At 50.4% G+C, this 25,848-nt stretch overlaps 1 protein-coding gene across 5 annotated transcripts in view; it reads right to left on the bottom strand.

The window, feature by feature from the left end:
* The window catches only part of Kdm3 (Lysine demethylase 3), a 187,974-nt gene extending 162,844 nt beyond the window's left edge, over nt 1-25,130 (bottom strand). For all 5 annotated transcript variants that reach the window (XM_076824963.1, XM_076824965.1, XM_076824964.1 and 2 more), the window contains exon 1: nt 23,971-25,130. In XM_076824963.1, the coding sequence (XP_076681078.1) occupies nt 23,971-24,126 (156 nt within the window). In that variant the 5' untranslated portion in view covers nt 24,127-25,130. The remainder of the gene's footprint in view (nt 1-23,970) is intronic.
* Between the last annotated feature and the right edge of the window lie 718 nt (nt 25,131-25,848).

The raw sequence follows: 25,848 nt of genomic DNA, 5'->3' as shown, positions 1-25,848 counted from the left end.
TGACATTGTAATTAATTGAGCGTCTTGAGCAAGCACATATTTCTGAAATACGTTGCAGAAAGTTTTTGGAGTGGTTAGATGAAATTACAAATACCTCTAAAGTGGTAAGTGGGTAATGATTTTTACAGATACTGTTGTACAGTGCTTGCAATGGAGGTTAAGGCTTACTAGTTGTATAGCATTAAATGATGCAGACTTAACTTCGAAGCTACTTAGTAGTTATCGTGTTATTGTTTCCGAATATGAGACCCGCGAAAGTTCAACCGATAAGAGTGAAGAAGAAATTGTTCTGAACGATGAAAGTGATTAAGATAGAAAATTATGATACAGAACGCTTGTTTTGCACAGGTCTTTATTCTTCAGATGTGCTAGGTGAACAATAGGTTAAGTGTGCGTATAAAGTGTTACGATGGGCGTGGTGGGCCCATGAAGACCTCGGTGGTGGGCCTACGAAGACAGCGGTAGTGAGGAAATAGATTTCACATGCCGAATTTATAAGGAAATAAAGAAAAAGTAAGTTTCAGGAAAAAACAAACTAGGTCTCATATTAGGAAGCAATTTAATTTATCTGCGTAAGGCGAATGTCCCAATTTCTGCTGATTTAAGAGGTAACTCGTCATGAAGAATGTGTAAAAAATTTGTTTGCGATGAAAATTTGCAGAGTAATTGATTAATTCTTTAATAATAAATCAACCAATTGAAAAACTATTTAAGAAAGATATTTCAAGATGCTTAACTATTAGTAATTTATAATTAAATATATAATGCTGTAATAAAATTTTTAAATAATTTAGAATTATTTTCTTGCAACTGTAGTACAAACGTGACGCATATAATAATAAGAAAAGTACGAAATGTTTAGAAATGGGGACATGAGCAGAAATTGGGACATTCGCCTTATTTGAATGACTTTCGTTCTTATTTTATTATGAAGACCAAATCTTTGTTGCAGTACTTTTCAGTAGGTTGCTAAAGAATACATATTATTCTTTTAAAACGTGTATCGAATTTTAATAAAACTGTTCTTAGATGTTTTCAAGAAACCGGGGACACGGTTTTAGCGCTCAGACTCTGCACATTGAACTTGTCTGCTTTTTCTTTTGTACACCATGGGAATTCCCGTTTAATAAATAGTAATAATAATTAAGAAATGTGTCTCATATTCGGCTACTTTACCCTATCCGGTGTTTTCTCGCTCACTGGAAAATGACTAACCGTACAAAGAAACTTTGACGCGGCCTGCACGGTCCAAGGGTCAACGATCCAGACGATTTCGAGAACTACCGAGTAGCTCGAGATTGGAATCGAATCCAGCCGAGTCGAATCGAATCGAATCGAACGACCGTTGGACGACGTCGCGTTGCGCAACGACTCATTAAGAATTACGTTAGAGGCAGCTCTCGAGTTTCTCGCTCACGTTCACTTTTACGATGCCCTTTCGCGATCCCCGAGGTTCCTCCGGATTTTGCGGAACACGCTCGACAATTAGGGGCACGGGCAACAAGTCCGCGATTAGCGGTGGAACGAACTTTCGGTGAAGGAAGCGTTGCGCTGCCATCTCGAAGCGCATATTTCTAAACATCCCGCGGAACTTGCCACATTTAAATTCTCCAATCTCCAGCCGAAGGTACGGGAAGGGAGGAAGGAAGAAAGAAATCCTCCTCGAGCGACATTCAACCGGTTGCCTGGAGGAAGGAAAAAGTGGAATCATCTCCGCGACAAGTGCCCCACAGAGAAAGAATCGATGCTATCGCCAGCTAAACTTGCCGAAGAGCTGCAAGTTTCCGAACGGGAAAATGGGGCGAAAGAGGGGAAGAATGGGGCGGCGTTCACCGGAAAATAGGGACACGGGGAAAGTTGGCTTGCCGCGACAAACAGGCCGGCATTCCGTTCGCGCGGAAAGCGGCTTCAAAGGGTGGTTTGCGTCACCGCGACGTCTGTCGATCGAATATCGGATCGACTCGCGTGAAATGCTGGAAACCAGAGCACAGGAACAACGGAAGGCATATCCTTGACAGCGCGTCCAAGTGGGAAATGTTTACGGGCGCGGACAGGTGGAAATGTATTTTTTTCTCTCTCGTGCTTACCGTGCCGAAATATCTCTGACACTTGGACTTTCCGCGCGCTGTTCGACAAATTGCAAGAGAAATGAAGCGCGTCGCTGTCACTCGTCCGTTGAGAGACTTCAGCGCTCCCCTGGCATCCAGCCTCGGCTGCGACTCCAGCGACCGAAAGGGAGGAAACGCGCCGGCATTGTTTCGAGTTGTCGCCGCGTTACAAACGTCCCCCGCGAGGAGGTACAACGGGACGGGGGCCGGAAGAGCGCGGGAGCCAGGGAAAAGTCACGGGTGGCCATTCTTCCCCCCGGTTTCCCGGCTTTATTTCGCGCCGTGGCTGTCCCGAATCCCTCAGTGTGTCATTAGTTTCGCCTTTATTCGTCGCACGTGCTCGCGGCTGCGTTCCGTGCCGCTGCACAATGCCGCGAAACGCGCTGGGAACTGGCAACTGGCGACTGACAACTGGGAACACGGGCACGTCGTCGCGGAGGACAGGTAGACGCGGACAATGCGAGCCGAGCTCCCTTTGCATCTCGATATTGCTCGACCCGGCTCCCGCAATTCCTCTGCAATTCCGCGCGGTGAGTTCAACGCTGTCGCGCTTTCGTCGGAGTACATTCTGATCGTTTGAATAGAGACTGCCGCGTCGACGCCGACTTCCTTCTAGAGTATGAGTTCAAGCATTCGAAAATGGAAAAGGGGACAGCCTGGCACCGTTCGATCGCAGGGAGCGTCGCGTCCCCGTTAAAATCTCGCAACCAAGTACTTACGTACCCAAGTCCTCCGCGAGATCGACTATCCAACCCGCGTTGGCGGCGCGAGGGAAACCCCGAGGGGACGAGTAAACAGAGAGAGAGAGTAGGGAAAACAGAGACACGCGGAGCGAGGAGAAAAAGATCGGATAAGAAAGGAAGGAGGGACGAGAGAATGTGCGCGGGAATGTACGCACGGCAGAAAGTGGATGTGTACGTGGACGAGCTCTCGTCGAAACGTGAACCCTATTTCCCCGGGAATTACGAGTGGGCACGGGGGTGTGGGTACACGAGGGAGGCGCGCACTTCTCGACAAAAGATCTTTTTTCCACTCCTCGTGGCGTCGTTAGGTATCTGCATCTCCCTCTGCCTCCATCGGTGGAGTCGAGCCGAGTCGAGTCGAAGTGAGTCGACCCTCTTCCCTCCGGCCGCTGTTTCTCTCGGTCTCCTCTTTGTCCCTGTTTCGCCGCAGCGCGCGCTTTTCATACGGGGGAGGGGGCTCGTGTATTTTCGCGAAAATAGGCCGCGCGGAGAGGAACGCCGCGCCGGACGGAGAGCGGAGCGAGCAGAAGGAAAAAGAGCCGTGGCGGCGGCTGGTTGCCGGTGACCTCTTTTTCTAGCCACCTAGCGTTGCCTAGCAAGCCGATCGAACGGATCTCCTCTACCCCTGGCGCTACTCGGCTACCCCCAGGTCGAGGGACCGAGGGACCCAGAGACCGATCAAATTACAGCCGCTCCGCGAGATACCAACGAAATCAGTATCGACCCGGGCAAACGCGCCGATACGATCGCCAGAGGGGGTGGACGAGAGGTTTTATCGATCGCGCACACGCGATAATTGGCTGTCTCGCGTTCGAGCCTGCTCCGATAATCTCCGCTCTCCCACCGGACGCCCCAAATAGGTACCAATAATCAGTGGAAACAGGGCCACCAAGAGTTTTCACCCAATTCCAGTCCAGACGTAATCCTTCATCGATCAAATGCTACGCACTTAGCCAGTCTAACCTGACAAATAAATCACCAGCAACCGATGTAACCGCGGCAAACATCGCGCTTCCGGGACATTCCGTGCGAACTCGGACAGATTTCGGAGTAGGTTTTCGTGGATTGCTGAAATTTCAATATGTTGTAGTCTTTAGTGATATTTAAACGTACCTCGAAGGATTTTTCGAAATTTTGAAAAATGTCGATTTTACAGCTGTTTGAAGGTAAGTGCTAACTTTTTTTCAATAAATTATAACTATGGAAGTAGTAAACGGATCGAGATGAGCTTTACGGCGATTTGTAGAAAAGACATTGAAGTTTTATGAAAAAATTATTTCAGTTTCGGAAACAAATTTTTTTTAACCAAAAAAAATCGGGCGCGATTTTAAAAATCTGAAAAAGGAGAATATAGTTGTATCCCTCCACTTGATGGACAAATTTTAAAAAATATGGACATTTTAAAATTGGCGAAAGTTGACGCTGCGTCGCTCAGCAGCTATACCTGGTATTCGTATGCAGGATTCTCGAAAATGGTAAGTATTTGAAAAAAACTGAAGGAGGAAAACTCTTATTGTTTTTTATATCCAACATAATGCGGTATTCCCAACCTTGTGTGGCCTTGAAGGTCATAGTATACCATATGATTGAATTTGTCTTGACAGTCGCTTTCATATTGGGTAATCAAATATGTAGCATTCCATTTAAAAAACTGAAAGTCACCCTCGTTTCGAGGAAAATATTGCGAACACCAAAATTTGAGATACCGCATTATGTTGGATATAAAAAACAGTAAGAGTTTTCCTCCTTCAGTATTTTTCAAATACTTACCATTTTCGAGAATCCTGTATAAGAATATCAGGTATAGCCGCTTGGCCGCTGCGAGTACCGCGGTGCTGGGCGACGCAGCGTCAACTTTCGCCAATTTTTCCAAGGCCAATTTTAAAATGTCCATATTTTTGAAAATTTCTCCATCAAGGGGAAGGATAGAACTATATTCTCCTTTTTCAGATTTTTAAAATCGCGCCCGATGTTAAAAACCCGCATTTGTTTAAAATAATTGCACAAAAATGGTTAACCTTTTTTTTTTAAACAGAAATAATTTTTTCTTAAAACTTCAGTGTCTGAAATATCACTAAAGACGGCAACATATTAAAATTTCAGCAATCTACGAAAACTTACTGCGAAATCTGTCCAAGTTCGCATGGAATGTCCCTTCCGTTTCCCGCGAAACGGAAAGTCAGCCCCGTGGCGAAAATTCAATCGGTTTTCCAATTTCAGCGAACCGTTTCCAATTAAACGGATAACTCCGGGGCTGGTGTTCCGCGAGAATGCTCGAAAAGTGACCGCGAAACGCGCTCGTCAGCGGCGCGGCGCGTCCGAACTATTCGAAAATCGCTCGGTGGACTCTATCCTCTGCCACGTGATCCCTCGTAAATGTTAAGCGCTCCAGGTGCATTGGCATGCAACGAGGTGCATTTTTTCCGCATCGTCGTCAGGCCTGCTGACGCAAAGAGAAAGGAAGACGAGCCGGCGCGGCAGAGCCGCGAGGTCCCCTCCCGCTTTCCTCGAGGAAAATCTTTCCACGGAGAGGACGATGCGCTCGCGTGGATCCTTCGTGGAGCAGAACCACCGGCCCTTCGTCGCTGCTTCCTCCGAGGAGCGAAGGAACGTAGGGAAAGAGGAATCGGAAGGCAGGGGAGTGGATTACAGATTCTATTAGACGTTTCAGACGAGCGGGCGTGCACGGTAGAGGAGAAAGCGTGGCCACCGGCACGGAGGAGAGAAGCTGGAACAAAGAGAGCTGCACAGATGTCTAGGAAGCGGGGAGAGAGCGAGGAGAATCGCTAAGACTGCTAGAGAGAAGGATACTCGGCGAAAAAGGAGATGGAGGAGAAGGAGGATGAGAAGCAGGAGACGGGGGTGTGGGTGTGGACGTGGGTGTAGCGGAGGAGGGACAGAGGGGAAGGGGAATGCCCCCTTTTATGTCTGCGTGCGTATGATGCGTCTATGTGTGAGAATACCACCACCGGAAGTTGGAGGCCACCGCCTGACCTTGCAGCGGTCGCTCGGTTTCAACTCCGGCTAGCAGCCCGGTTCAACACTCGATTGTATACCGGGTGGCTCATGAATTTGGATGAACCCGAGCCGCCAAGCAGCGAGGCAAACTTGGGGAATGTAGTTTGCTGGGAAGCGCGAGATACGGATTTTGTGTGTGTTCAGCTGCCTTGTGATTTTAGACGGAACGCCAGCCACCAGACGCTGGGGTAAATATTGGACAGGTTTTCTCGGCGGCGACTGATACAGGGGAGAGTGTACGACTTATCGGAATTAGCGGGTGCGATCGATCACTCTCGGTCATTTAACTGTTTGAATTTTCACGAATCTATAATTCTAAGTCATCCGGTGCACGCGGAGGTTCGTGGGTATCGATCATTTCCCGCTACGGTGCAGCTGGGTGTCTATAAAATATCAAGGTTGTTATAAACTTTTGTTATTGCGCTTTAGCAAACAATTCACGTATAAAGACTAATTCTAGCTACCTCCTCATCGACGTTCTCACAAGTAGGTATTCCTTAATTATAAATTACGAACGTTCCCCGAAGGTGCCTCGATAGGTACTCGCTTCCTCGTTGGCTCCGATTCGTTTAAGAGTCACGAGCGATCGACAGAAAACTCTCCTCGACCCGATGCGGTCAATAGCGTTCCTTTGATCGACCAGCGAGGCGAGGACAACACATAGCCAGCCACGGGGGATCGGATATGGACCCCTTTAACAGATTGAAACTGTAATATGGGTCATTCAAGCCGATAGCACAGTATTTCCCCGCCGCGCTGTTCGTACGATCGAACCTCAAGGTGCGTATTCCAAGTGAATCGGCGCCGAAAGCGCGTCCTGACTGATGCTGGGACCGACTGTCAGCAACGAGTGCCTTCGCCAGTCCAAATTAATGGGCGCACACTTTTCTGTGCAAACTCTATCGCGGAGTGAGCTAATCTCGACCAGAGGAGACCGAGACAGCGAGCACTGGTGCGGCAGCTTTGACGGAAATAAATAAAAATCCATTGGAAAGTGTTTCAACGAGCAATCGATAACCGCAGGCATGTAAGCGGCGCTTTAAAGATCGGCGCTACGGCGTTCGGCTGTTCAACAGAGTCCGTAGACACAGCTGTTCACACAGAAAGAGGGGCCGAAAGAGATGGTGGTAGATCGGTGGTCGTGTTACGTAAAGAGGGTTGTAAGACGGCGACTCGAAAAAGTGTCGTCAGGATGAATTCCGACCGATGGCGGATTTACTTCGATATCTTCGATATTATCGACTCACCGAGGTTATGATGACGATAAGAGGATCTGGGAAAGTATCAGAGCTTGTGTAATCACAGTTCTTCGAAAGCACGTGACTTACACGCTTAATTTTCAGTCGTAACACTCGCAGGGAAATGTTTTACTTTTGAAATGCAGGAGCCACGGTGGCTGCAGACTGCTCAGGAGCCTCTGTCGATTGCTCGAGGACGAGCGTACACGCGTGCACGCTTTTCGCGCGCAGAACCTCGAATACGATGGTGGTTCGATAAATAATCCACGACGGAATTTAATTGCCATATCTTTATTATATCTCAGCCTCTATCTTATCGCGAATTCTGTTACGCAGCGAGCAGTACGTAAGTATCTGCCACGTGACGATTCACGCTAATATTTCGTAGTGTCCCGCGTCGAGGAACTGCTTGCCACGCACTCGTCGGTTTCCCCGCCGTCCAACGACTCGCAAGCTGTCTTCAACGCGCGACACTTCCATCGGAGCCGAAATAATAGGTGTCTGGGAGATCGTTAACCCGTGCGGCATCGTTTCATTCTTTCCCGCCACATGCTCGCGGAGGGTGAAGGATTGACACGCCTGGCAAGCCGTTCACTAGCGTGCATTTCATAAATTCTCGCGATAAGGGTAGGTGTCAGGGGTGAGCGAACGAGCGATCCGGTATTTGCGGTGCAACGCTATATCGCGCCCCTCCATCGAAACCGCAGGCCATATCAGTGGACGTTTATTTCGATGCTAGGACACCACTGAAATAACACCCGACGTCCCGTTTGCCGCGGCGCGTCCATCATCTTTTTCTCCGAACAGTCCTTTCGCAGAAGCAGCCTTGACTTTTCGGCCCCGACCGAAAAACCGGTGACCGTGCACGCACGCCTGCTGAATAGCAATGCCCATATGAGTCACATTCTGAGGTCCGGCGATGAGAGGACGATCAAAAGTAACGGCTTGTTTACTACAGCCGCGACCCTGTTCCTCTTTCCTCCTCGCCGACACGCGAGGCCCAGTAACGGAGCTTCTGCAACGACAGTTGTACCGTTCCCTGGTCCGAGCCGTTTCCGAATTTCTCCGTATCGAGTGCTTTTCGCGCCGCGGAACCATAGCTCGCGAAACGGACCCGGGGCGAGTTGCGGTAAAACGCGGGGCAAGGGTGTCCGCGAGGCCTGGGACGAGAATAGTCGAGAAAGTACTAAAGAGAAGACGGAGGGTGGAGGGTAGGAACGAAGGGGTTGGCGCACGTGCGCTGTCCGGCTCTATTTTTATGTATAACTCTTCCGAGATGGCCCTCCTCGAGCTACGTGGGAGTCCCTGCACTATTTCCACGTACTGCGACTGGTCCGCGTGGCTCGTCAGAAAGATATCACCGCGCACCGGAAAAAGAACGCTGCTGCTCGGCTCGCCTAATCCCCTGCGCGACTCTCTCAACCAACCGCGTTCGAACTTGGACCAGTTTCGCAACAGATTAATTGAATGTTTAGGAAGTTTAGCTAGCCTATGATTGGAATTCATCGGCTATCGATGGCAGTTCATGGGGACGAATTTCCCTGGATTTCCGCACTTCCGAATCCAATCGAATCCAATCGGCGCACGAGGTGCAATTGAATTTCACGTCTGAAACATCTGCGTCACTCGTTCTATCCGCGTGGACTTCAATTATACGTATGCCAGTGGGTTTCGTAAGAGCCGGACAGTCACGTTCTCGCGTGTCACTTTTCTCGTCCAACGCTTGGACGAAAAGTGTCTCGTGTCACGCAGACCTTACCTACCTTCGTTATAGGCCGCGCGGGCTGCTGGGCGAAGAAACGGAGGGTTTTAAATAGGTGCGGGCAAGCTTGGAAGCGGCAGAAGGAAAGCTGTCGCGGAATCAAACTAATTTGTCAGAGTTCCATCTTCCAGACCTCCCCGGAGGACGATCCTTTAGGGATTCTTTCAATTTGAAAAATAGTTTCCGCTCCAGCCAACAGTTGTATGGCTAGAGGTGTGGCAGGGCTCGAGGAAGAAGCTATTTTCCGGCCGGTGGTGGCTTCTGGGTAACAAAGTCGACGGCAAAAGGGGACTTCATCCCTTAGTGTCCGATCGGTGCCGTTGATGGTCGCCATGGCGACTTCACTCTCTTCTTCCTCGTCCTTTTCTTCTTCTCCTTCTTCTTTATCGAGGTCCTTGCCTGGATGTGCGCAGCAGAGGTCAGCCGAACGTTGGTTGGGGGGCTCGTCAATTTTTACGGACGCTCGCGACAGACCAGCACTTTTTCCAATGGACCTAGGTCTCCGTAATGCTCTCTGGCAGTGCAGGCTACTTAGGTCCAGAGACGAGTGAAACTCCGCCAACTTCATCCGAGACAGAGAATCCTGATCCCAAATTCTGTGCGTCGTTCGGCGAATATAATAGTCTCTCGGACGAGGAAGACCGTCCTTGGACTGGTTTAGTAGAGAAACGTGGCGCGGTGAAATTTTCGCGAAATCAGCCAGTGTTTGCCGCGCGGAAAGCAAGAGTTGCGACGGGGGTTCCGGCGATATCGGGCGAACCGTGGAAAGAGGAAGGTGGCAGAAAAAGCCTGGCAAGCCGAGGGAGCGAGGGAAGCACGTGCGTGGTGGTCGCTGGTCGGGGAACGGTGAAAGCGAGTCGCAGTCAGCTGAGCGAGAATTAAACGAAAGAACTTCGGCCCGGTCTCGCGGCTGGAGGTAACTTTTCTGCTGTGTGCTACGGCTAGCCTAGTTGCCCGTGGAAGAAAGTGAAGCCAGACAAAGAGGCAGCGCGACACAATGGCGGGAGGAGGGAAGGTGGTCGGATCGAACACCGGCAGCTGAGACTAAAGATCGTCCCGCGAGCCTCGTTCCTCCGCGATGCTTTCCTTCTCACGATGAATAATTGATCCAGCAGTTCTTATGGACTGGTCAGAAGACGGAGACGACGGCCGCGGGATCGAGCGCAGGGTGGTCGCGAAACGTTTGGCCAAACGGGACGAGCTTTCAGCTTCCCACACCTCCATCCTCCGGGTTTCTACATCGGATCGGCTCGTGGGCCCACGATTCAGGGCAGCAGGGATGAACACGGGGGCGAGAGGAATTTATTGATCTCGGCACAGCCCTTTGGCCTACATACGAAACGGTATCCCTCGTTTCGCTCTTCGTTCTCTTTCTCTTCCCTGGACTTTTTGTCCGTGTACACATCTTCTCCCGGCCCCCTTTCTCTGTCGTCGTTCTTGCATGCATCACGAGCCCCCGTTCTCCGCCACTCTCGCGAGCTATTATCTCGTCGCGAAGCTTTTTATACTTCCATAACGATCTCCTCTCCTCTGTCCTTCTTCCGAGCTTGCTTTCCTGGCCCGCTTTCCGCCATCCACCTCTGTCGCCAGCCCCCTTTTGTCCGAGAGTCCTATTCACCTGGGCAAGACGACGATGCAGTTGGAGCCATCGCAGCAGAGACCCTTCGTAATTCCCTCGAATGTACACGGCTGGTGTTTCCAGCCCCTTCGCGAGCAAACTCCTTCGGCCCCGGCAATTTGTAGGACGGAGCGACGCTCGTCCGACGAGTACGTTGGTAGGTGTACACCTAACGCAACGGGTGATCGATATGATCCATCACAGGGTGATCTAGAATATAATTCAGAGGCTCTCGGAACGAGTAAAAACCACCTGTCACGCGAACCGTGACTCACACGCCCTGACACTTTCATCAACACCTCCGTCCGCTGAAATAAGCGAAAGTGACTAGCGCGCCGTAGGTTTCTACGCTGGCTTAATATTAAGCCGATATTGCGTAATGAAGGCCTGCTACCGGCGATGAATGATAGTTGGACGCGCGCGGGTTTCATCAATCATAGTAAAGCAGATTTATAGAAAACGGAAATTGGCCGCGGATATTTCGGTCCCCGTTGCTACATCGCCTGTGCAGCTGCGAGCTAGAAAGAAGAACGTTATCCTCTTGCAGCGACGAGCGTAGGCGCAGCGATTCCGCGAAACGTGCATCGGTACGAGGGACCAACCGAGCGTGCAGCGAGTCTCTGAATTGCAAATGATCGCAAAAGCGAACAACTAATGAGCAGCGTGCCGGGGAGGCGCTCGATCCAACGTCCTCCAGCTGACTGCTGTTCTCGTACGGCCGTTCCGATCTCGCGGGCACGGCGAATAAGACGTTCCGTCCGGTTTGATGGAATATCGCGGGCGGCCGGCCAGCAGGCGGTTTTTCGCGACGCTGGACGCGCATTCCTCGCGCGTATGAGGCCCCCATCTCAAACGAGCCGTTCGAGAGCCGCGAAAAAAGCCCAGAAAACGCGGCGCTAGAAACTGGAGCGTACACTTTCGACACGCTGCCACTTCGCACAACTCCGTTCTTGCTCCAGCAGAAGCGTGCCTCTATCGAAGCATTACCTCGCGCAGACGCATCGCTGTTCTCCTCGCCCTATCGAGATCCTTTTCAATGGATCCTGCTGCGTTTGCAGCGCCCAAAGTGTTCCAAATACATACAACGATGAAAAAACTCGCGCAGAGGCAAATTCCTCGGGTAGCGTGCGCGGAAACTCGAAGCGCGGCATTAGCATACCTAAACCGAAGCGTAGCTGCGCGGGGCGGGATGCGTTGCAAGTTTTATCGGTGTTACGGTGACCGATGCGAGAATGGAAATTGGAGGGTCGTCGGCACGCTCCCCGCACACGTCAGGGTCACTGACCTCGATCCTCGAGGCGGCGGCGCGCTCGCTCGCTCGCTCCCGCATACACACGCAAACGCGGTCACGGTGTGACATAATACAAGCGAGTCGCACACGTGCAGTGGCAAGGCGTACATCGCCGACGCACGCTCGCCCGTACGTGACGGTGCACACCGTTCGAACCGCATCCCCCGCGAGCTGCGCCCACCCTCGCGTCAACCCCCGCGACAAAAAATAACTCTGTCCACGCGCAGCGAGTCTCCGCGGAAAGGAACCGGGGCGCGTTCTCGTTTCCGCCCGGCGAAAGACTCGCGATCCAGTAGAGCGGACCGTGTAATTCGGAGGCTGCGCCCTGCAAGGACCGCGTGGAGGCGACGGAGACAGCGGTGGTTTAAGTGGCCGACGATATATACCTGTGCACATACATCCGCGCGACAATAAAATTACAGGCCGTGCGGAGGCACGTGACTTGGAATGCACCAAGAACTGCATTCTTTCGCCGTATACCTCTCTTCAGCCTGCTTTCCCCTCCGCCGCTTCTCCTTCTTCCGCTTCGACGGTGGTCACCGAGCGCGCTGGCCCCTTGGCTCAAGCCAATAAATACCGCGCGTCGGCGTGACGTTTTTATTTTTTAACGTTATCCAGACAAGGTCGACTAACTGTACACCCTGGATATCTCCAGGTGTTTCCTCGCGCGTTAGCTGCACCGAGATAAACCTGCATACCCCTCGTCCGCCAGCCGTGCAATTTTCGTCGTTTCCCTCGACCTCGTTCAGCGAATAACCTACCTGCTGCTTTTCCAGCATCGGGAACGCGTGCCGCTCGGAGTGGAAAGAATGGCCGAGTCATTCTGGATTTTCGGCAGCGCGAGAGACGGGAGACTTGTCTGCCTTTGGACGGCGAGGACACCAAGAGAAGTCGACTGGAACGGGAGAGGGCAAAGAGGTCGTCGAGATAAGTTAAGCAATTGGCGCGATAAGTTATCGTTATCGTGGCAGGTCGCTGCGGTATGTGGCACGCGTTCAGATAAAGAGACAAATGAAAACGAGAAACCCTTGCCGAGGAAGCGCCGCGAGAAATCCCGAGACACCCGTTAACGCTACTGCTAATCCACGGCGCGGAGCGATCTCTCTACCCGGCCGACTGATAATGGCATCGACCGGTCTAGAACCAATAAGCCTGTAGATAAAGAAAGTGTGGCATTAAAGTGGACCCGATTGCTCCGAAAATACGATTCTTCCCTGGCACCTTGAACGATCCTCGCTCGTTTGGTCAGCTGATCCTTTAAGGGGTTGTACCTAGTCAGGTGGCCGAAAAGAGGCGAATATTTGTGAATTTTTTTTTAAGAGGCAGAAGCGTATATTTTTACAAAACTTTTTGCGCTTAAAAGAGCAACATTTAAAGAACATTTGGTAATTTTTTCGTAGAAAAATATTTACGTTTATAATAAAGTAACAACCGACATCTAAGAAGCATTTTTAAAAGTTTGCTTTTGCGGTGAGCACTGCCATTCGGAACCAGATTTTCTAAAATCAAAAGACAAAAAAGATTTCGTTTGTATATTAATGTATCCTCGGGTTGACGGAGAGAATTTTCCGAAATATTAGTTTAAAAGAAAATGGCGGCTATTTAAAGTTGAAATCCTGATTTTTTCCTGCAAAAATCGCGCGAAAAAAATCAGGATTTCAAGTTTAAATAGGGTAAACCAACCAGTAATTGACCGCAAACCAGTGAATGACCATTAGGCAAAGAAATGTAAATTATAAATTTAAACATTATTATATGTTTATAAATGGAGTGTAGTTGCACTTTTAATATCCTCTATTTTTAGTTACTCGTATTAAGCAAACATTAATAACTACAATTCTGATTAAAAGTATGCGGTCATTTACTGGGCTTCTACACGTTTTGTATTTTATAATCTTTTTTTTATAATTACGATAAGAATAAGTAATCATTTTTATAGAAATTTCAAGAAAAATAAATTTAAATGCAATTTCAACAGTTGTTTTGTTATACATAAATATATTCAAGTACTAATCTCAAAGGTCTATAGATTCAACAATTCACTGGTTGGTTTATCCTAGTCGCAATTTTGTTTTAAATTAATATTTCCGAACATTCTCTCCATCAACCTGAGGATACATTTTTTCGCGTGATTTTTGCACGAAAAAATCAGGATTTCAACTTTAAATAGCCGCCATTTGTTTTAAACTTATATTTCTGAAAATTCTCCCGGTCAACCTGAGGATACATTAATATACTAACGAAATCTTTTATGTTTTTTGATTTTAGATAATCTGGTTCCGAATGGCAGTGCTCACCGCAAAAGCAAATTTTGAAAAATGCTTCTTGGATGTCGGTTATTACTTTATTACAAACTTAAATATTTTTCTACGAAAAAATTACCAAATGTTCTTTAAATGTTGCTCTTTTAATCGCAAAAAGTTCTGTAAGAATATATGCTTCCGCTTTTTCAAAAAAATTCACAAACATTCGCCTCTTTTCGGCCGCCTAGGTATAACCTTTTAATTCGCGTGGGAGATTAGGAAGACTTTACGGCACTGAGACGCGGGCGAAAGCTTTTCCACGTCCTTAAAGTTTCGCGCGCAAACGTGTCGTTTGCTCGCAAGAATATGACGAGGTATAATTAGAAGGACGATAAATCTATAGTGGTGGAGTGGAGCGCATGCACCGTGCCACGGACGTGCCGCAATTATACAACAGCATCCCCGTGCCGCGGTCCGCGTCGCTTCGCTCGTGCAGGCGTGTTACCCTCCGCGTGCAGTGAACGCGAAGGCTCAGGTCGTGAACGATAGTAAAGGTCTCAAGTCGCGGCCAAATGTCACGAGAGAATCGATCAAACGTCATTCGCCCTCGCGAAGAAATTTCCAGCGGACTCGAGCCGGCGCGGCGATTTAAAGTACGCGAGCCGATAAAGTCGCGAAAATAGCTGAACGCGTTGATTAATTTGCCTTTTAATCTACAGAGAGAGAGAGAGAGATGGAAATTACGTTTCCCTGACCACTGGCGAGCCGCTATCAGGCTTTCATCTACAAGGGGAAATTATCTGAGACGCGAGAGGCGCGGAAGCTGAGCACGCGTGAAAATAGACGAAGACGAGGGACTGCCGGCAACCTTGAGCGGATGCGCGGTGCAAACGCGGTCTTCTCCTGTCCTCCCTTCCCTCGCTTTGTCCGGCACACGAACAAGGAACGCTAATGTCTATTGAACGATCGTCAAGTGCACGCACGCGATCGCTGCATTATTCGCAATTAGGAAGAAGAACGGTCGGGCCTGGGGTTGCGCAACAAGAGAGCGCGACGAGTCCGAGGAATTTCCTTCGAGAAGCAACAGCCCCCCTGGCGGCCGTAGGAATTTGTCCAACAGCCAACTATAGCCGTCGAATCGATAAACCAGCGAAATTGCCGACGAGTTTCTCCAGCGGTTCGAGACACGCCGGGCCGTCTGAGCTCCAGGGTCAAAGCAGGGACCCCAACAGGGAGCCTGACCTCGTACGTCAGAACGTCGGAGGGTTAGCCAAGGGAGGGCGCGGGAGAGGGGGGGAGGCTCAGACAACGAAAAGGTGCCGGGAACGCGAAGCTGAAGCAAAGAGAGGCCCGACAGTGTTTGGCTGTTTGTAGAATCTGGGTGAGTGACCTGGGTCCCTGGCGGTTAGTCGCCTGCTCTGCCAGGAACCTGTTCTCCCGACCGTTCCTTCTCTTTCCATCCTTCGCTCTCCCCGGCTCTCTCCGCTCGCCGGACCATCCTCCTCTCTTTCCTTCGGCCTCCGGCCAGGGAACAACACGGCTGAAAACTGTGCAAGCTGAACCTTGGGCGAGCTTTCCGCGGCGCATTGTCTCGGCCGCGGAGGTGAGGTCCCAGGCCTGGCTTCGCGGATGCAGATTCTTGCATCGGCGTCGACCGGCAGAGAAAAGACGGGTCCCCGTTAGAGGGACACGATCATCTGGGTCGTGACGATCCGGGTGAAAGTGCTGAGCTAACGGGAACGGCTTGGCTTCTTCCCTGCTAGACGATACCGATAGAACGCGAACAACCGTCGAGTGCGCCGCTTCTTTCTCCGGATCACTCCTCTCTGGCCTACATCGCCTCGCGCCACTCTGCAGCCTCGAGACTACTCTGAGCCACGAGACAACGCATCCATCGCTAATCGCGAGAATGATGAGCGAGCCACGGTGAGGGAGGAATAATGGTTCCCGCAGCGTTCGAAGCGACCACGAGGAGGACACACGAAACGCTTGGGCGACGTGGGTGTCCTGTACAGGTGTAAGAGTCGCCCGGACTCGCGAGGCCGGCACACGAACCACGAACGCGAGCCTGCATCTTGCATATGTACCTATGTATACACCGGGCTCGGATTATGCAAGCAAGTCCGCTTTCTACGTGGGCTTAGAATCTGGGTCGGACACGAAGTCATTGTTTACAACGAGTCGGCGTTGAATAGGTGGGCCGAAGCTAGCTAACGGAGCGCAGAGTCTGCACGCCGCTATCAAGCGGAATCACCAGCGACACCTTCGAGTCCCTTCGGAACCCTTCGTTTCTTTGTCCCGCTAATTAAAGGGACGATACCGGCGCGGCCGTAGCGCCGTGCAAGATTCATCACAGCGGGATTTAATTGCTCCCATTCCAAATTAAATAACGAGCCAAACAATTGGCGCGTACGCTTTGTTCCCCACTTAAACAGTCGTTCGAGAACGACGGGATGAAAGCTGGGCCAGGCGATCAGGCTCTGTTAGCCTGCAGTTTGTAATTCCAGCGCAAAATCCGCGGGCAAAACAAGACCCGCGAGTCCTATCGAGTTTCCATTCGACAACAATATTCCCGGCTTTACCAGATAAGATCAACAGCGAACTGTCCGCGGAACGCGCTAACTCATAACCACGCTAAATGGTCCTCTGGCTAAGAATCGGCTCTTTCTCCGCGCTGCTTCCTGATCGATCGATCACCGACAGCGGTGGCGCGATAACGGCCGGATTCAATATCCAGTCCTTGCGGGACACCCCGGGCTGGTTTAAAAGTTCATTAAAACGGGGAAAAGTGTGACGGATCGCGCGGAATTGTCCAGCGCGGCTCTGTACCCTCGGGGACCAAGTACTCGGGAAGCTGCGAACGAGGAAAATGTGACCGAATCAAACGGAGATACCCTCGCAATTTTCCGTCGCGAAATTTTCGTTCGGCCACCGATCGGAAGTCCCGTCTACCCTGTGCGCAGCTATTTCCGGAATGCTAGCCAACTGGATGGCTCCAAAGCCACGGCTGCGGTTTTCGCGCGGTAGAAAGTGGCGCGAGCGGGTCTGGCCGCGTGGGTGCCGAAGCTTGCGTAACGCACGATATCGACGAGCAAACAGACCGAAATATATTTCTATTGGGGAACGGAATCAGACGTGGACGGGGCCGGGGAGGGTGGTAGGGCGCGCATCGAACCGCGTCATCTTCTAGCCGTATCGCGGCCGTTGCACCCGGATTTTAATGTTAGAACGCTCCCCGATAATGACAGAGTCCTCGAAATAACGTCCACCGATCGGTTCCGACGTCCATTACTATGGCTGGATATTTGCACAACGAAATTGATACCCTCCTCCGGGGGACGTGACGCGGGATTTCGCGCGCGATTCCGACCGGTGGTTCGATCGAGGTCAATGAACCCGTGCTCCCGCGGATAGGCGCGTTTCGAACTCGATCGACGGACAAATTGTCAAGGAATAACCTGGGATCGGACTTCGAGTTTGAATTCGGATTAAAAGGTCCTAAGACCGAGCGAGGAGGACGCTCGAATCCTGCAGAGCCACGATCGGCCATCAATTATCCTCGAGTACACATCGGGCTGGGTTATCTAAAGTCACGCTCGCTTGTCAGTGGTCTCGGTTTTTTCGACACAGCCTTATCGCCGCTAATTTCTGCCGCATGAGCGATTATAGCCCCCGAAGCGGCCAGGAGAGCCGATGTCACGCAACGATCGTGACGCCGTGCGACTTCCGACCCAGGGAGGATTGGATAACGCGTCAGACAGAGCTGACGCGGGAGATGATGATCGATCCGGATGTCCCGCGCGGGAATATCGCTGATAACCGAATTAGGGGAGAAAGTTTGGGGATCGAGGTACAGGGTGGCGCGGAAATAGCGCGGAATTAAACGTCTGCAGGTCCTTGACTCTTACGATTAGCCTGAACGAGCAATGAGATGTCTATCCATTGGGACCAATGCCTAACCCATTTAGCTGGCGGTGTATGTAGCTACGTTGCTTAACTATTTTGGCCAATTAACCGTTTTAGGCAGGAAACCGTTTTAGTCGGTTAACCGCTTCATTCGTTTAAGTGGCGAAATCCGTTACCCTTCTTGGCCAGGCAGATCTAACAGTAGCGACTTTGGTTCCCCTGAATCGCCGAAGTGCGGCTGATTTAGAGAATACTTGCTTACAGCTCGAGAGCATCTCGTTTATATCGTTCACCAAAATTTCTAGCGGCGCTGCGAGACGTCGAGCCCTGTTCTTCTTGCTTACCAAATAAAGCTCGTTAACTGGAGCCAGTGGAATGGATGGGCGATCATTTTAAACGAGCCAAGCGGACCACATCAGTGTCCACGAGTTGCTTTCTCGCCCACAGTTTCGGAATCACTCGGCCGAGTCGGTCCTCGAAGCAGCAGAGTGCGAGGGGCAACTGCTGCGACCGAGGCAAGGAGAATTTAAGCCCCAGAACCACTGTTCCCGAGCTTCGTACCTAATGACAGAGATACTTCCGAACCCGCGGAGGAAATGGGAAGAAAGCGAAGAGCTGGTATAACGTAATTGGAGGACCGTTTCAGTCTCGATTACACAATATTAATTACATCTCTTCCCCGGCGTCTCTACCCGAGAGTTCCTTTTTATTTTTATCCTCTGCAGGAGTGGATCAGCGCCGCGACTATTTCACGCGTGGATCGGCGCACAGTCGGTCTCCGCTCCCCGTTCTATTGCACCTTCAGGTGAATGGAATTCATCCGTACAGAAAGGGGCAGAGAAGAGTCGAAGGAGGACGGAGGAAATCTCGGTCTCCCCAGCGAGGCAGGATTCTCTGGGCTTTCCTTCGGATTCCTCTTAGCAAATGGAGCATAAATTACGAAAGACCTCGACGGAATCCTATTTTTTTTCCCAACGAGGACATAATTGCGCGGGCGGAGACTGCGCGACACACGTGGTAGCATTCGGCCTTTTTGCTCGCCGCAAGGGATATCAGAGCCTGATTGAGGACGAATGTCAACGTCCCATCAATCGAAAATGGGTCGAAACGGCGGCTTCCCCTCCCGTCTTTTCGCGTCAACGTGGAGCAAGACCGCCTTTTTCGTGCACCTGCCATGTTCGCGAGGAAGCACCGTTACGCAGCGCAGCGCGGCGCAATGCTGCGCGGAGCGCATCGAGAGAGAGAAGGAAGCGAGCCGAGGGGCCGCGAAAGGCGGTACCCCCGAAATTATTGCCAACTACGGACCCCGAAATTTGCGGTCGGGAAGTTACGTACCGGGGCCGGCGAACCTAACACTTTCGCGTAATTCCCTGCCGCTGGCTGTTTTGTTGCCGCGAGAATGCCGGGGTCAGCTGCCTCGAACGTTGCAAAAAGAAATCCTCGAAATCGCCGGTGCGTGGGAAGCGATCCTTCGCGCGCTCTTTCGATGATGTAACTCTAGGTGACCGGAAATCTTGAGCGCGAGAGGTCGCAGAAGCACAGAGAATCCACTGCGAAGGCCAGCGCAAGGATAGCGCAATGGTGAATCGCGTCTCTGGTGACCTATTTGAAAACTATAAATAAATTCAAACGGTCAGGCTTTATTGAGAAATTTCGCCTCTGCATGCCAGCGCTCGGCGAGCAATCGAAGCGCGCCGTATCGCGCGGCCAACAACACTTGAAATTAGCGATTTAATTAAATTCTAATCGCGCTGCACCACTCCGCCAAAGAATTCTCCCCGCGCGCGTCGAGGACTCCCCGAATTCCCGCGCTCCAAATATTCCCCCGGCCAGTTCGAGCACAGTGATAGCGCGCGCTTCCTGAAACGCATCCAGAATGCATTCATGCGTGCACCTCTCGCTGGCTTTCGCTCGCGATCGACACCTATGCGGCTCGGATCAGAAGCTGTTCTTTATTCGAGGGGGACTGCGCGAAATCGTATCATTTTCGAGGAAGGAGAAAGCGAACGCGCGAGGCGGCTCCCATTCAACGACCTCGGAACAAGCTCGATGCCCGCCGCTCCGCAGCGAATGACCTCCTGGTGGCAAATAGTAAGCAGATGTCAACTAAATTCATTCGGGAGACGAATGATTCTCGTTGGCGCCACCGCGAATTCGCTGGCGAACCCGAACACGTTCAATGGACTGGCTGTAGTCTGGTCGGGAAAGGAATCGACGTGTCTGATTAAGGGGGAACCTCCACGATCGGCAATTAATTCCGTTAATTTCGAAGCCAAATTCACACTGACTCGCGCGTTCATTTAGCCCAATTGTCATCGCCGGACATCTACGGAACGTAGGTAACGATACGACAGGTTAAATGCGCAAATGTTCAGACAGATATGCGGGAGTGTTGCGTTTAAATGCAGGGAAGAATTTAATGTTGCTTTTCCACGAACAAAACAATTTCAACCGTCGCATAATTTCCACACGTTACGTAGATGCCGCCTGGCGTCCCAGTCAGAATGGAATATTAATGTTCGCGTTGTAATATCATAAATATTGACGGTTAATATTAAAATTTCCATCGGAGTTTTGCGACATTTATTTTTTAGCAACCGTGACGGTGGCATTCTATTAAGGATGCGGACGATGAGAACCGCGAAACTTTGGTCGGAGCGATTCCGCCGAGTCTTGCTGAACAAAAAGACAGTCGGGATGAAGAACTTTGTACTTTTAACCGCGCACAGAATGTAAAAGGGACACTTTTGTTTAGCGTCCATTTCTGACAATGTCGTTATAGGTATTTGGAAAAGAAGTGCATCAATAGAAAGCGTGATTATTTCCCTTCGATAAAAGTATATTACAAACTCATCGAGTGTAATAAAATGTAACGAAAATCTTCGATTTTTAAATAACTGGGAAATGTCCCCTTTACGACTAGGTGGTTTTAAATGGGACAGTATAAGTCACGAAAGGGACACGTAAATCTTAATAATGATACAAAACAATGGAATCTATGAAAAAATGAACTCTCTACTGTAAATCATCAATGTTTCTTTACTATCTTCATAGAGTGTGACTTATCGTTAATGCTTTAGCAGCTTTTTTAGTTATAAAGTAACATTTTTTATCAAATTTATGTGTTACAAACTAAGTTCAAGTAAAAAATCTATAAAACACTTAAATAATAGAATAGTTTAAAATTAAATTCTACTTGAACACAAACCAGATAAATTGTACTAAAATGGGTAAGTGCGTTTTCATATTCCAGATTAAAGATTTTATTATTAACTTTCTACGATAAAGTCTGTCGCTTTGAATAGCCACTTTATTAATTCTTAAATTTGAAACAATGCGCCATCAACTAATAACTGATAATTTAAAACAATGTCATCTACGCATCAGATGATACGCTAATAACTTTACAGGAAAGTAAAATACATATAGTGTCCAGCAGTACATGTGTATGCAGTTGAATAAAGGCTATTTTAACGATATAACACTTTAACACTTTGTAAGTATATATCTGGATCTCAGAAAGCCACGCAGAAAATCAACGAAAATTTTACTTTTACCGCCGAGAAACATCAACCGCGGATTACTACTCTGTTGCAAGTGGGACCGCAGTGAAGTTTACGCGAAACGACTGGGCACACTAGTATTGTCATAAACAGGAAAATAACTTGTCCCTTTTATAGCACCTCCACCATCGACTGAATTATTCATTATGTACGAAATTCCACGATTAGAGAAAAAGAAATACCATTTCATGGAAAATCGTGATAAATTTGTTATTATAATGAGCGCTATGCGCGGAGGAACGTGAATGCAGAACCGTTATCATCGTGGAAATAATGAAATGTACCTGCTGGCAGGCGCGTCATTGCCAGTTATTGTTCTTGCATAATGGTGGAATTATTGAAGACTGGAACTATTATGGAAGACCTGGGCATCCTGAGGACTAGACAGAGTCAAACACTTCGGAAGTGGGGTACAAAGATTATCGGGCGACCTGAACAAAGTGTCCTCCATGAGAACTGGAAACAACTGGAAACCCGTGGCCCCTCTGCACGATGGGGCTGTTCGATCTGTTAATATTCTATCAGTCATATCTGGAGTGGCACGATCACGGCCTTTGGCCGCACTCTGTATATAGGTAATTGACAAATACCGATGGCGCAACGCGAGAGCCGCGCGCGATTCGCGACCTACGTACGCGTGCTAGCAGCGTCCTCGAAAACTGAAATAGTTATGACTTGACGTCGCGATAAAGGAAAAAAAAGAAGCTCTCAGGTAAGCAGCTCGCGCGATAGCTTATGTAATCCAGCAGAAGTCGCCCGCTGCCTCCTGCCTCTGCTGGCTTCTTCAAACTCCGCTTTGCCCCACTTTGCGTTTTGGCACGGTCTCCGCAGCCGTTTAACCTTGCTTATCGCCGATCAAGTTCGACCAGCGGCTCCTCAATGGATCGCGAACTTACGGTGCCGCGTTAAACGATACCTGGCCACCTTAAATCCTCGCCGAGCACGTGACGTAACGATTCCGCGCCCGCGTAACCGCGCTCGGATCGCGCGGAGTTTCTCGGCCATCCGCGTCGCGCGAAGGGTCAGATTCTGTTTTTAATTTCGTCGAGTGACCAGCGACCGCGGTTATTAACATACAAAAACATTTTATGGCCCTGCATCAACGACCAGCGAATTGCGCGACCCGCTAACCTCGCCTCGAATCGTGCGCTCGCTTGAAACGCGCGTATAATCTCCGAAAGGAGAGGACCCGCTGAAATTCGTCGCCAGCTATCGAGCAGGCCTTCCAACCGATAACCGACGAGCCTTCCGATGACCGGAGACGAAAAATATTTACAGAGTCCGCGAGAGAGATCGCGATATATTCCCAGAGGTTACAAGCGGCTTGATATTTCGCGCGCAAATAAATTATTTCTGCTTTTGAGCGAACCGCGACTTCGTCTCGAGTGGAAAGTATCTTCGCTGGACTCTTGATCTTCCTCGGACTCGCGGCGCACGTGTCTTCTCGAGCACGTATACCGCTGATAATGAAAAAAAAAGAGAGGGACGAGAGTTCTCTGGCGGTGGACCGCGGAAAAATATTTTCCAACCACCCCGATGACACGGGTTCGAAAGAGATATTTGATTACGAATCGGTCCGCGCGGTTAGGCTCGACGCGAACCGCGCGATTGCAAATTTTTCGACCACCTTTTCGTTTTAAATTTAACCATTCGCGGAGGCGTCGGTGTCCTCGAATTATTTTTACCTAACAGTTGAAATTTCGGCTCCGTTCGTTTTATTTCTACCGCGAGACAACGTTCCCCATCGGTACACGCTGTTTATTACCCAAATACTGGCGATTAACATGAAACCGAGCGGCTACGAAATTTCTCCCAACATTTGAATAACAAACAATATGTCAGAGCGCGAGTGAATATTAATATTAATGCCCCTGGAGACGGTTCTTTGCATGTTCCCCAAGTAAACATGCATTTAGAGTGCGCGCGCCCGTTGCGAAAATACGGGAATTTCTCTAACCGTGTTATTCCGCTGGAAATAACAAAGGCCTAATGATAGAACATCGGGTTCGATTATTTATTTGTTATAGACAGAGCAGCAAATAATATCGAAGCAAATTGTACAATCTCCTCTTCTGAATACGTCAAGCTCATATTTCGGATCGAAATCGCAATGCTTTCCAGGTAAGGTGATGGAAATTTCAGAAAGTTGGAAACGCTGATGGGAGATTAACGATTGACTCTGTATCAATTAATACGTACAATAGACGTGCCTCGTTTTTTAACGCATTAAAAAGATACGCGCACAGGGTAGACTGCTTGTGAAAGAACGGGACAGAAGGTGGAAGGTGGAATATTCGAAAGGTTGGTCGGTAATGTAAACAGAAACGGAGCGGGCGGCGCGGCGTGTCGCGCGCGCAATGCCAGATAGACCGCATGCATCGAAGCAGTTATTGTACGCCGCACGGTAGGTGTATAAAGAACGGAGACGCGTGTCTGGATTTTGCTCGCGAGAAGGATGTTTGAAAATCGTCGGTACTCACCTGAAGATCATGACAACCGTTATCCCTGTGACTGGCAGCACGAATCACCCCTGCGCGCCACCCCCACTCGCTGATCTTATTCACCTTTAGCTTGGTGAAACCACTCACCGAGAGAAACCTCTTTCCCACGATCTCTTCGCGAAACTTGTACGCCATATTATGGATCGGCAACCCGCGGCGTGTCGAATCCGCAAATTCGGATCGCCAGCCGGGTCTTCCAATCGCCCTTTCCTTCCCCTCTTGCTCTATCTATCTAGATACGGCTCCTCCTCTGCTTCTCTACCTCCCTCTCTCTCGCTCTATCTCTTTCTCTCGCGCTCTACCTCTGTCTATCTCTTCCACTATTCCGATCCTCCGGCGAGCGTGCCTCTCCCCCAAAAAAGAAAACCCCACGTAGCACTGAACCGCCGAGAGACGAACAACCGAGAGCACCGATCACCACTTAGGTTATTTTCCACCAAAACACCAAACAACAGCACGCTCACACTCGGAAATCTCTTCTGCTCGTGATCGGGACGGGGCCGACAACAGGGCCATGAGGCGCGCACGATCCTCCTCCTTTCTCTCCTGCTGTCTCTCTCTCTCTTCTATCTTCTTTCGACAGTCGGCCAGCACCAGCAGCAACAGCAGCACCGGCAGCACGGCCACTCAGCCACTCCTTGCTCCTACATACACAGCTCTGAACGGAACACCGAAAACGGCGAAAACTCTCCACCGTTTCGATGCACTTCGCGAGCGTCTTCTCCTTTTTTTCCGTTTCCTCGGTCGCGCTCCTTTTACAGTCCGCTCCACCTGTCCGCCCGCCGTCTTCCCAACGACGATGATGATGATGACGACGACGCCGACGACGACGACGACCACCACCACCACCACCACTACCACCACCACCACCACCACGACGATGATCCCGGCACCGAGCACACAGGATTTCGCCTGCTGCTCGATCGCCACGTCCAGGACACCGAATCAACACGGAGGACAACACTTTCGAAACTTCCGGCCGCACACCGTGTATACTGGGCACACACTAGTCGGTTGACGGTAACGGCGGCAGCGCGGTAACCAAGCACTCCGAACGGTACCAATGTGAACGTGAGAGTGACGCACACATGACCGGCTAGTGATATCGCGTAGCGCGCACTGCGGGCGGACGGCAGGGAGGCACGACTCCTTCCCGCGGCTCGTGTCCCCTCCCCCGCCGCCTTCAACTCCACTCCGATCTCCTCTCACAACCCCTGCGCCCCCGAGCCCTCTTATCCGCACTTCCCGCACCGCGCCGAACCATCCGACCAAGCGAGCAGTGTACCTCGTAACGCCGCACCGCGCCGCCACCGATACTACTCCCACCCACTCTCCTTTCTAGCCACGCATCTCGCCCCCGTCTGCCCTCCGCTCCCCGCGCATCCTTCGCTCGCCTCCTCTCTTTTCTTCGTTTCCTTTCGTTTCTTCGCTTCTCTGCTCCTCTGTTCTCCCGTCGCGTTTTCTCTTCTCCTGGCGTCTCCGTGTTGCTCGCCACGGCGGCGTCTCAGCGGCCGTTCCCTTGTATCGCTGCCACCCATCGCACGGACTACGGAGAACGTAGGGTGAGAAAGTCCTAGGGCCGTAGCAGCGACCGCGAGCTAGGCGCACAAACGGAGCCGCGATTCCACGCGCCAGAGAGTGGGGCGCGTGTATACAGTGTACACCGTGTAGCTTCGACTCGAGGCTCGCGTCGCGAGGGCGGACGAGGAGGCGAGAATGGCTATTTCGAATCTCTTTCCCCACAGCTTTCCAGGCCATTCGAATATTACTCGAACGTACAGGCAGTTCGCCAAGTCGTCCACGAGTAATCGTACCGATGAAAAGAATGTAGCAACTTATTGGGACAAAGGAATTCCT

Source organism: Andrena cerasifolii, chromosome 13 (assembly GCF_050908995.1).
Source record: "Andrena cerasifolii isolate SP2316 chromosome 13, iyAndCera1_principal, whole genome shotgun sequence".
Classification (NCBI taxonomy): Eukaryota; Metazoa; Arthropoda; class Insecta; order Hymenoptera; family Andrenidae; genus Andrena; species Andrena cerasifolii.
The sequence above is the reverse complement of the archived record's forward strand: the minus strand, read 5'-3'. Positions and strand labels throughout refer to the sequence as shown.